This window comes from Capsicum annuum, chromosome 9 (assembly GCF_002878395.1).
Source record: "Capsicum annuum cultivar UCD-10X-F1 chromosome 9, UCD10Xv1.1, whole genome shotgun sequence".
Taxonomy (NCBI): domain Eukaryota; kingdom Viridiplantae; phylum Streptophyta; class Magnoliopsida; order Solanales; family Solanaceae; genus Capsicum; species Capsicum annuum.
Window position 1 is genome coordinate 5,434,591 of NC_061119.1, and position 12,253 is coordinate 5,446,843.

The 12,253-nt window shown below is 34.8% G+C and overlaps 1 protein-coding gene across 1 annotated transcript; it reads left to right on the forward strand.

Annotated features, from left to right (window-relative positions):
* The first annotated feature begins 410 nt into the window (after positions 1–410).
* Positions 411–1,016, forward strand: LOC124887394. The gene has a single exon (XM_047397024.1). It carries the CDS (start codon positions 411–413, stop codon positions 1,014–1,016), a length of 606 nt encoding a protein of 201 aa, XP_047252980.1.
* Positions 1,017–12,253: the final 11,237 nt, after the last annotated feature.

Here is a 12,253-nt window from a genome sequence, read left to right on the forward strand (position 1 = left end):
CTCTATGATTCAGTTAGTAAATTCGCACTCCACTTCAATCAAACAGTTGGAACAACAGATGAACCAACTCTTAGCAGTCCTAAACCAGAGGAAGAGTGGAACATTACCTACTGATATGATTCAGAATCCGTGAAATGATGGCTCATGTATGGCGATTACCACTAGAAGTGGTAAGATATTACCTTGGCCCTTCTATGGAAAAAGGTGGACTTGAAGATGTGACTGAAGTAGATGACGAACTCAAAGAAGAATATCCAGTAGAGTCTGGGAAGGTGGATGGTTCTGATGATGCTTCGGAACAAGAAAAGGAGAAATAAAAGGAAATAGTGGTGAAAACTCTCCCAATACCACTACTTACCTTTCCTCAAAGATTGAAGAAGAAGTTTAACGACACAAAATTTAGTAAATTCATGGCAATGTTGAAGCATTTACTGATAAATGTGCATTTGGTGGAGGCACTCAAGCAAATTCCAAGGTATGCTAAATTCATAAAGGACCTTGTGACCAAGAAAAGAGTAGTGAGATATGAACCGGAGGATAATCTCCACCATTGTAGTGCCATTTCTACACGATCCTTAGTGCAAAAGAAGGCCGACCCTAGAGCAGTCACTATTCCATGTACAATCAGGTCTTTCAATATTGCTAAGGTCATATATGATCTGGAGGCGAGCATAAATCTGATGCTGCTAGCCATGTATAAAAATCTAGTTTTGGGGGATCCTACCCCGATAAACATTCGGTTGGTTATGGTGGATAGGTCTATAAAGCGGCCAGTAAGAATATTACATGATGTATTGGTAAAGGTGGCCGACTTTATACTTCATGCTAATTTTGTAGTCCTAGACTGTGAGATGGATCTTGAAGTACCCATCATTTTGGGTAGACTATTACTTGATACTAGGAGAGTAGTAGTGGACATGGAGCTGAATGATCTTAAGTTCAGGTTCAATGACAAAGAAGAAAGAATCAAAATGCACTCATCCACGACACAGCAAAAGGAGATGAGTGTCTTCTGAATCGTGGATGGGTTTTATGAAGATGGGAAAGAGGTAGCACCATAGTGTCTTGATAAAGTATGAGTAGTCAAGATAACCTTGTCGTGCCGCGGCATTAAATCAGGCGCTATTGGGAGGCAACCCAAAACTTTTATGTTTAAATGCAAGTTGTTTTAATTTATTTAGATAGGAAGCATAATGAACTAAGGAGGTATGTAGGGGTCTAGCTAAAAATTAATGAAGTCAGCCAAAGGACCCTGATGACAGATGTGACGAGTTATCACAATTGTGATAAGCCATCAGATATATCATCAGAAAATCAAAAAGAAGGCAACACCCTACCTAAGGTTGACTACATTTGCGATGACTTATTAGACATCTGATAAGCCGTCAGGTAATCTTGGTCCCAAATACTGAAAAATTCAACCCGGCCCATAGTCAAACCTTTTCACCTTCCTACGTATTTCTTTAAGTTTAATTTCCTTCCATATTTAGTTTATTTACTTACTTTTTTCAAAATTAATTCATAAGTAAAAAAAGAGAAATATTCTTCCCTGTGAAGTATGGGTTTTAAATCAAGATCAAGAACTCTTGTTTCATTTGCTACTTCCTCTCACTCGCGTAACCAAGTGAAGTTCCCTATCAAGTATGCTCATACATCAACTCTCCTCTTCATTAGGTAAGTGATGCAACTGAGGTAAATCTTAGTTTCAATGGGATTAAGGTAAGCTTAACTTGCCATTGTGTGAAAAAAATAATCTAGGGTGTACAGTGCTTCATTGTAGATAAAAACCTAGGTCTTAGCTCAAGAACATAACTCCATGTGATTCTAAGAAGAAAGTGGGTTGATAATCAAGACTAAAACTGAGCTGGAGGTTGTATTCTAAGCTGACGACGTGTTTGATAAGCTATCACATTTGTGACATCTTATCAGACTATGTTATCACAAGTTGAGAAAAATAAGCTTGCTTTGTTTAAGGCTGACGACATGAATGATAAGTTATCACATTTCTGACGACTTATTAGAACATGTCATCACAACTTTGATCTGAAACAATTGTGAACCTCTTTTAAGGGATATGGAATTATAATTACTGAACTTCTTAAGTTGGATGATCTTGACTGCTAAATGAGTGCTTTATTTTGCTATAGGTCTTATAATGGCACCCAAAGGAAAAAGCCCCAAACCTACAAATAAAGTGACAAAAGGGAGTGTACCTCGGAGACTCTTCAATGAGGAATTCAATTATGAGGAGGAGGAGCCACTGCTCAAGAAGCAAAGGAAAAAGAAAACCCAAAAATGCCTTTGCCACCTCCACCTATTAAGGTGGAGGAGAATGAAGAAAGTGATACTAAAGCAACAAAACCACCTAACAGTACAGCTTCTGAGCAGACGACTTATAAGCAGCCTAAGTCTGAGCATTTTGCATTTATGGAACCTGAGTCAGAGTATGCTAAATCTAAGTAACCTAAATTTGAGGGACCATCATCTGAGTCCCCTTCTACTGAGCAATAGGATGATGAAGAAACTCTGATTCAGGGAACTTTAGTTAAATGCAAGAACCCCGTGGTCCAAGACAGTGCTAGGTGGTAAATTCCCAAGGCACAGAAAATCTTCTATGATGGGCTTCTCAGAACTAAAAGAAGGACCATTAAAAGGCCAATCTTTGAAGAAAAGAAGATCATCACTACTGGGTTGAGCAGATATCCTGAAGTGGAGCATAAATTCTAATACTATAACTTGGGATGGACCGCAAAAGAAGGAAGCTCATTTTTCCCTACACTAGCTTAGGAGTTCTATGCAAACTATCAAGCTCGATTGGAGAACATGTGCAAAGAAGGGGAGAAATCAGCAGATCAACCCTTGTTGGATAAAGTTCCAGTACGAGGTATGATGGTGGATATCGCATAAACAACAATCAACAGATTTCTTCATAGCCCGAATTCACTCCTCAGGACACTTTACCTATATTTTACGCTTGGTTGACGTATCGTACAAATGAACGGTCTTGTTTAGCCACCCTCATAGCTTCAGGAAAACCTGAATAAATGACCAACCTGAATGAAAGGATTTTCAAGGACTCTCTGACTCAAGAGGCAAGGTTCTAGTGGGGTGTAGTGCACACCCATTTGATGCCTACTGAAGAAGATAACATCCTTGGAGATGATAGAGCAATATTGGTTCCAAGTCTTGTGGCTAAACTCAACTTGAACATCAGAGAAATCATTGCTAAGGAGATGAAAATTTGGGTCTGAAGGCCTGACACGGCATATATTTTCCATTGTCTAATTATGAGGGTGTGTAAGGCAGACAATGTACCTGAGGTTGCAGGGATAGACAATGAACTGCTTGCCAAGAAAACCCACAACCCCATCCTATATGATGAAAATCAGCCTAGGCTGACACTTGATAGAGGAGTAGGGGTTGCAATAGATCCACCAGTTACAGATACCAGCTCAGCACCTAATGTAGAGGTGCCAGATTTTGAAGCTGCACCACCGACATCCCCAGCACTAGTAGACTCAGTGCATAGAAATGAAACAAATCCTTCAGCTGCTATGTTTACTATAGAATTTGCCTTCAACCCGGTAAATTTTAGGAGAGTGGCAAAACAATACAACTGATGTAAGGCTCAGCTGTAACTTTTTGCCAAGCAATTTACCTCTGTGGTAGACAAGAGGATTAAGGTCGTACTTGAGCCCTTTCGAGCCTTTCCCAGTCAGATTGATGAGTTAGAAAACCATTTCAATACACGGTTAAGAGAAATGTCAGGCTCAGACCTTGCATAATTTAGATTAGCCCTGGAAAAGGTAAAGGCAGATGTTTGAGTATTACAGTAGCACCAGCTTATGATGTCAGCAAACCAGGTTGTTGATAAGTCCGAGGGTGAGATCCCATTACTTGATCTCGCAGGGGAACCAATGAAGAAAAAGAAGAAGAAGGGCGGGAAGAAAGTTAAGGGTAAGAAACAAAGTCCTGATAGCGATAAAGAAAGAAAAATAGAGAAGAGGGCAAGAAGGAAGGCTGAAAAAAGAGGAGATGAAGAAGGTGATGATAGAGTCCCTAGTAGACAATGATAAATTAGAGGAGGCCCTACGAGCCAGAACTATAGGTGCCTCAATTAGTAGGCCACCAACAACTACTAGGCCAGACGTGTCAGAATAGAGGAAGGCTCCCTATAGAGATAAGGCTCCCTATAGAGATAAGGCAGCTGAGGAAGCAGCAGTAGGGTATTGTAATATTTTGTAGTTGACTAGGAGAAAGACAAGCACCTGAGTTAGTTAACATGGTTTTGTTATTTTTTGAACACCTCTCAAATGGTTTGATGTTTAGCTGTCTAATTTGCATCTAATTGTGACCACCGTGCATCTTGTTATGGTATCAGTTCTAGTGATTTGATAATCATTGATAAATAATTGCATGAACTGGATAAGTAGTAACTTGTGATATACTTGTGTGCCATATGCGTGTGAGATCTTACTTAGTTCCATTTGTATGTTGAATCCAGAACTTGCCCGATTAGTCTTCCTAGATTGAAGGATAGGGGTTAGGAAATGATCATAGACCATTTTGATATTAGCCACTTTTAGCCTAAATGACCTTTCCTATATGCATAATATCCCTTGATCCCTATTTTGAGCCTTAATAGCCAATTTTCTTTTTTAATGATACCTATCACTATCTCATTTATGTCATAATGAATCTGTTTTGGCCTTGGTCCTCCTTGGACACTGTGCACCTTGACTTAGGAAAATGGCCTATGTTGAGGGTAGCTATCATAGGGGTGCATGATGTAAAATGAGTATGAAGAAAGGTAGAATAAAAGAAAAAATAAAAAGATGGGTGTAGTGGAAAATAACAAGAAAAAAAAGTTGTGAACAAAAAGAAGTGATTGTAGAAAAGACCGCACCCATCCTGAATATGTGTGATCAAGAAAACAGAAGAATAAAAGAAGCTTAATAAGTGAGACCCCAGAAGCTAGTGTAGTGTCAAGTAGGCTTAGTCACTTAAAATATCATCGAGTATCATACCAGCCCCTAGCCTACGTTACAAGCCAAAGTAAAGACCTATAGTAATCCTATCTGACCTGTCTAAAAATCTTGGTAATGAAAATGAGGGCAAGCCTATGGTATTTTTCATACATTGATTGGAACTTCATTTTGAGAGTGAGTGTCTTTTGATTGTCCCCATGGTTACATATGTGATGTCTGATATAAGTGGAGTGGGACTTCCTTGTAGTGAGGGTACACTGGTTACGTTGCTAGTTGCTAACTAGTTTGGATAGTGTAATCTTGGTACATGCATGGTTGTTGTTGCTAAATTGATGTTATATCTTAATTCCTATGCGTCGCATTGTTTTTCTTCGATACTATGCATAGTTGTCATTTTTAAATTAATTAACCTTGGAGATGGTGAAGATGTTTTGAGATAATATTGATGGTTGACTGTCGAATATACTCTGTATCCTCTTGGTTGTGTTTTAGTTTCTTGAGGACAAGCAATTGTTTTAAGTTGAGGGTGTTGATATGTGAGTAGATGCTAACATATTTGAGGCTTTTAACTAAGAATAATTTCAAAGTCTTAAGCAACTTTTGTCGTTTTTGATTGTTTTCTATTTGATATTTCAGGAAAAGTCAAGATGCAAGAGAACCAACAATAATGGAAGTAAAAGAGTTGATTTCTGAGCAAGTAAAAAGGGAATTATAGATGATGACTTGTCTGATAAGTGGTTAGCCTTATGATAAGCTATCAGAGTTACCGTCAGCCTTAGTCAGAAAATGAACTTCAGCTAGAATTCATGATGACATCTGTGATAGGCCATCAGAAGTGTGATAAGATGTCAAGCTCATTGTTAGCTTTATACAGAGACTGAGCTTCAGTTGGAATTCATAATGATATCTGTGATACGCCATCAGAAGTGTGATAAGTCATCAGGCTTGTCATTAGGCTTAGGCAAGGAATGGGATTTGAAGTGAAGAAATGATGACAATTCTGATAAGTTATCATATGTTTGATAAGCCATCACGTCCCATCGTCAACCTAAGGAAGAGATTATCAAAAGTGAAGAGGAGATGACGACATTCCTGATAAGTCGTCAGACTCCTGATAAGCCGTCACACACGTCGTCGCCTGTCCGAGAAAATACTGTGATCTATGATTTTGTTTCCATAATTAGGCTGAAGTATTTAAATCATATGTTAGCATTTTCTAATATAAAAAGAGAGGGAACTGACTTTTTGAGAATCTTTTTTCTCTAGTTTTCTGACTTGAACTTTACAATTATTTTTTAAGAGATTATTACAATTGTTTTGGGATTTTCTACTGTGAATCAAATCTGAGAAACGCTTGTTGCTATTCATCTTGCTGTAAATTAATATATCAAGCTATGAATTCAACTTGTTGTCTTGATTATTTTATTATGAGTAGCTAAATTCCCTTAACCCGAGTTTTGGGATCTATAGGTTTGGGTTTGTAACGTAACTAAGTGTTAAAGATTCTAACGGTAGTAGGAACTTCTTGTTAATTCCATTATTTTATACTCTAACTATTGGTTGTAAACAATAGGCCTTGCTTACTGGTTATTTGCTTGAGATAGAAATCAACCCTAGTAAGAAGTGAATTATCAACAAGGACTTGGAAGCATCAAACTTTCATTTAATAATTAATGTAGTGACAAGATTAATTCACTTGAGATAACATCCTGTTATGAAATACAAATACCCTAAGTTTGAGAGAATTAGGTGGTTAAATGTCTAAATAGGTTGAGAAACATTTTGACATAACTTCGACCAGGATAGTCTGTTGTTCTTACCTACCACAAGAATCTTGAACTGTTACTAGCGTCTGTCAAATCCCAACACCCATAGTGAACATAACTCTGGTTTTTCTTATCATATTGATTTCAAACACTGAATTGAGAAGTAATTATTTGTTACCTTTCCAAAAATTCCAATTCAAATGACACTTATATCTATCAATTGATTAACCCGAAGATAACTCAAATTCACACCATATTCCTTGTGTGATTCGACCCAAACCTAGTTGAGTTAAATATTGACAACGATCGCTTACATTCGCGTAAGAGAGGTGTATTTTGAGCGTTATCAAACTAAAAGTATTTGTCCCTGCTAGCTAAAAGAAATGAATGACAGAAAAGCTTTTATAAAACTAAGTGTAAAGGCTCACAGGTTTACTCAAATTATGCTTTGCAGCAAGATATTAGCTTCAGATTTTAGCTATCAGATTTAAGATTTAAGAGTGAGTCCATTCTACACTTAGACATTATGATTTAAAGGGAGAATACATGCAAAACTTTTAGAACTAAATGTTGTGGCTCACTAGATTTGCAAAGTATGATTTGTTACTCATGATTTCATATTTCAGTATTTCAGAAGTTCCAGCTTATGTGAGTCAATTACATTTAGCATGCACTATTTTACAAATTATGATGATGAGATGATGTTTTACTTATGAATTAACCACTATAAGCTAAGTACATCCTCAAAGTACTGATCTACATATATTTATATGTCCTACATTGTCTCATAATGTAGGTTTAGCTGATCAGTATCAGCAGCGTGAGTAGTTCAAGCATCTCCATCTACATCCGACCATTGGTGAGTCCTCATTGCTCGAGGACTTATTCATTCAGAATTTGCAGCTTAGTAGTTCATATAATACAATATTTCTTTTCAGATAGTTCAAGTTAGCTGGGGGTTTGTCCCAGTGATTCTCTAGACATTATTAGTAGAGGCCTATCAGACTGATAGTTTTGATCCAGATTATTCAGTATTGATGTTTCAAACATTATTCTCAGATATTTCATCCAAATTTCTACATTTTTCCTAATTTTACACCTATATTTCCTTTATTATGAGATTCAGAAGAAGTAGTAGGCAAACAGGGTTAGCTTAAAGCTACTCATAGTATTGAGCATCGTGTGACGTCTCGGGACAAGGTTTTGAGGCATTATAGAGACAGAGCTAATAAATTTACACTAGAGAAGGAATTTTGATAACTTCAACATGGACATCACAATGGAACTAACTAGAGTATGATAGAATGGGAAACATCTCCTAAATGCCTCATATCTTTCTTCTTATAAGTATGACATGATACACACCTATAAAAAGGACTCTATACGACACATCTTTGTATTTATCCTTGGACCATGAATTGGGCTCTGATATCAAGAGTTTCACCACCCGAACCGAGGCCCTGACAACAAGGGGCATCCCGAACCATGACAGCTTGAGAGACCCCTTACCATACTAACATAAGCATAATCCATACATAAATCAAAGTGTGTAAAATATAATAATATTCAATAGAAACTTATAATTCAAAATGTGTCAACAAAATTATGAAAATACAATACTCAAATTTTATCCACGAAGCCTCTACTGACCATTAACTTCTAGGCTGGGACAAGGCCACCGGCGAAACAGTAAGATGGCTAAGATTATATATAGATAGAATTCCTTCCGGTGTTAGGGAGGCTCACTAACTCTGAACTCCTGGAATAATCTAGTGCTACTGCCCCGAGACTAAGCCTCAGATCCTTCATTATTCGACAATGCAGCCACCACCAAGGAAGACCAATACCTGGAATATTTTGGTATGCAGAACTAACCAAAAAACAACATAAGTTATATACAAAATAGTCAATAGCATTAAGAAAAAATTTAACACAATCAATATAAAAAACACATGGGCATAATACAAGAGCATTAAAACATTCTTGTAAGTCACAAGCTTATAATTCATGCTCTCAAATCGAATTCACAAATCATAACATGTTAAGACCATAAATTTATTCATGGAGAAGGTAATTTCATAATTCATGTTAATAAATTTTAGAACTTAAATCATGTATTCACATGATTATAAATCAAGCTTATGGAAAAACCCCATAATAATTACGTACTTTCATCAAAATGAGTTTATGATGCATGCTCTTTAAACAATTTAAAAACCCCTTACATATACATACATATATATATTCATAACTTTTTTAAAAACATAAAATTTATTTCCATGAAATTTAGGATAGTTCCACATACCTTTTGACAGAAAAATCAAAAGAAAAATTAAGAGATTGGCCCCTTAGAGAGTAGAATCCTCAAACCCTTGGTAGTTTCTTTCCTCTTGCCTATGGAATAATTTTTGAAATAAGAATAGGCAATGTAATGTTTATAAGTCCTTAATTTCATCCAAAGACAGTTAGGAATGATTATGGGATGTTAAAAGACCTTTATGCCCTTAAAATAAATCAAACAAAACCCTTTTTGATGCCCAAGAAAGGCTATAAATTGCATGGAAAATTCACACATTAGGGTCTGCTTCGCATGGCAAAAGATTATCTGAGGAACTGTGCTAAGGTGATTTCTTTGCAGAGTAGGGCCATCACACACCCTGGACAAGGTCTCGTTCAGACACTCATAACTTTTAACTTCAAACTCGGATTGATGAACGGTCGGTGGCATTGGAAAGAAGACTCAAAAGGCATTAATTTTATTTTTACTAGGCCACATGAATCTTTATGTACTAGGAGAAATGGTCGATGGAAGTTGACCCATGCGAAATCTTCAACAAAAAGTTAATCGATAGGAAAGTGCTTAACTTAACTTTTGAGCTAGCATATTTTTATGATGTATATTCAACTACAAGGATGTTTCCACACTAAGGAAGTGTAATTTATACTTATATTTAAGTATTAACCATTGGGTTTGGGTCTATATACGTACGAAAGATGGTTTAGAAGTTAGCCTAGAAAAGTGAGGTGTTACATTTAGGGTGAGCTTATCTCATATATGGTTGGAATAAAATTCATGGAATTGAAGAATTACTAAAAAGGAAAAAAGTTACTCTTTTTAAACAAACTAAAAAGGATACAAATTTGAAATGAAGGTAGTATTAATTTCATCATTCTTTTTATATAACATGTGTGTGCCATATATATGTTACATAACCCCATTTTGTTCGTCTTTGTAATAAAATTAATTCTTACACGAATGAAATGTATTTCTCTCTAGATTGCTTTAATTATCAAGTAACCTCTTTCTATTTATCTATTCTCAAGTTTGCCAAATAATCTATCTTCTTCTTAAATGTAACACCCCATACTTTTGGGCAAACATTAAACCGTCTTTCCTATGTTTATAGACCCAAATCCAATGGTTTGTATTTATATATAACAGTGAATAACATTTACTTAGTGTGGTAATAACCTTACAAATGAATATACATGTAAAAATCTCCTAGCTCAAAAGTTAAGTTAAGCACTTTCCTACCGATTGACTTTTAGTTGATGATTTCTCATTGGTTAAATTCCATAGAACATTTATATTTTGATATAATGAGTTATGTGGCCTACTATATATCAAATTTAATCCCTTCAACTTTTCTTTCCAATGCCACCAACCATTTGTCAATCTGAGTCAGGAGTGAAAAGTTATGAGGGTTTGAATGTTGCACTATCCAAGGTGTGTGATGGCCATACACCGCAAAGAAACTGCCTAAGCACACTGCCTCATCTATTAAATGGTCATGTGACACAAACCTTAAGGTTTTATTTGGCCATGCAACTCATAGCCTATCCAGGGTGTCAAAAAGTGCTCTGTTTGATTTATTTTAAGGACATAAAGGTATTTTATCATCCTATAACCATTCCTAACCCTCTTTGGACTAGTATCAAACCTTATATATGTTATTTTTTCTTCAAAAATCTCCAAATCATCTCCCCTTAACCAAAAGGGGATAAACTACCTTGGAAGGAATTAAAGCTACGAGGGTCCAATTTCTCTATGCTCTCTTTGGTTTTTTATGATCAAAAGGTTCGAGGGGATATCCTAAACTCCATTGGAATAAATCTATAATTCAAACAAGATTTTAATGTATGTAGTTTTGTACATGAGGTGGGTTAGAAATGGTTGAAGAGAATGTATTGTAAACCCTTTTTATGATGAAATCTTGTATATATTATGAGGTTGTTTTTTGAAACTTGGTTTGTTTTCATGTGTACAGGTCTTATTATTTTGAGAAGTTATATGAGAGAAATATTTATATAATTCCCTCTCCTGTTATAAAACCCATTGTCTTAACAATGTTATGGATTGTTTACACAAATGGTTAAAAGTTGAGTTTAAATGTTTTGCCAATATTTATGGATTGTTAGTGTCTTATGAATGAATTTTTAGGGGGTATGGATTAGGCGCGGTAAGTTTACTAGATGATACATACTTATTAGGTTTGTAGGTATTTATTTTTATATAATGTATTTTGTGAATATTATTGATTGGAATAATTTTCATTTTCATCTTCTTGACTTAAGATGTTTTATTAATTCATATTCTATATTAGATGTTATCATAATTAAATCATCTAGTGTTTTAGGATCCTCGTTAGTATTATGTAACCTTTTATATTCTAGGTATAAACTATATAGTTGGGTTTCGATTTCTTTTAATGATTTATTCTTTTCGTAAGATGTATCCATTAATTTATGTAATTGTTAAATTCTTTGTAGTAATACTCATTAACTGTTTTTCTTCGTTCTTGTATTTTTTATTTTCATATATTTTATTAATATACTCAATTTTACTGATATTCATATTTTGGGAGGTGATTAAATGTTGGTTGATTAAATGCTTTGCTATAATATTCTTTAGTTTTTTCTCTTAGTTTTTGTAAATCTTCTATATTATTTTTAAGATATTCTAAATAATCTATATATTTTGTTTTAAAGTATTCAATTAAATTTGTTTTGATAAGGTTTTCTGTTAATCTTACTTCTTCTATTTCTTGTTTCCAATATTTTAGATATTTGTAGTTTGTCATTTTATTCTAAAGTAAATCTATAATAATATATTCTATTTGTACTATATTTAATATCTTGTTTGAGGTTATTTATGCTACTAACTATTTCTTCTTGTTCTCTTTTTAATGAATTTTTTAAACTATCTAAACTTTTATCTTTGCTTTTTTCTAGATTTTTTAATGTTTCGTCTATCCATTTTAATTTTTCTATTTGATTTTTCATTATTTCTCTAAATTTTTTTCTATAATTAATTTCTTTATGTAGGTCTTCTTGGTATGCTCTAATTTTCTTAATATATCCTTACATTTTTAGTCTGTGTAATATCTATCTGAATCTAAATAATATTGATGTTCATAATATATGCGTAAGTTTTCTATACTGTTTAATAATTCTTCCTCTTCATAATCTTGTAATTTTTCCCATATTATTTTCTTTATG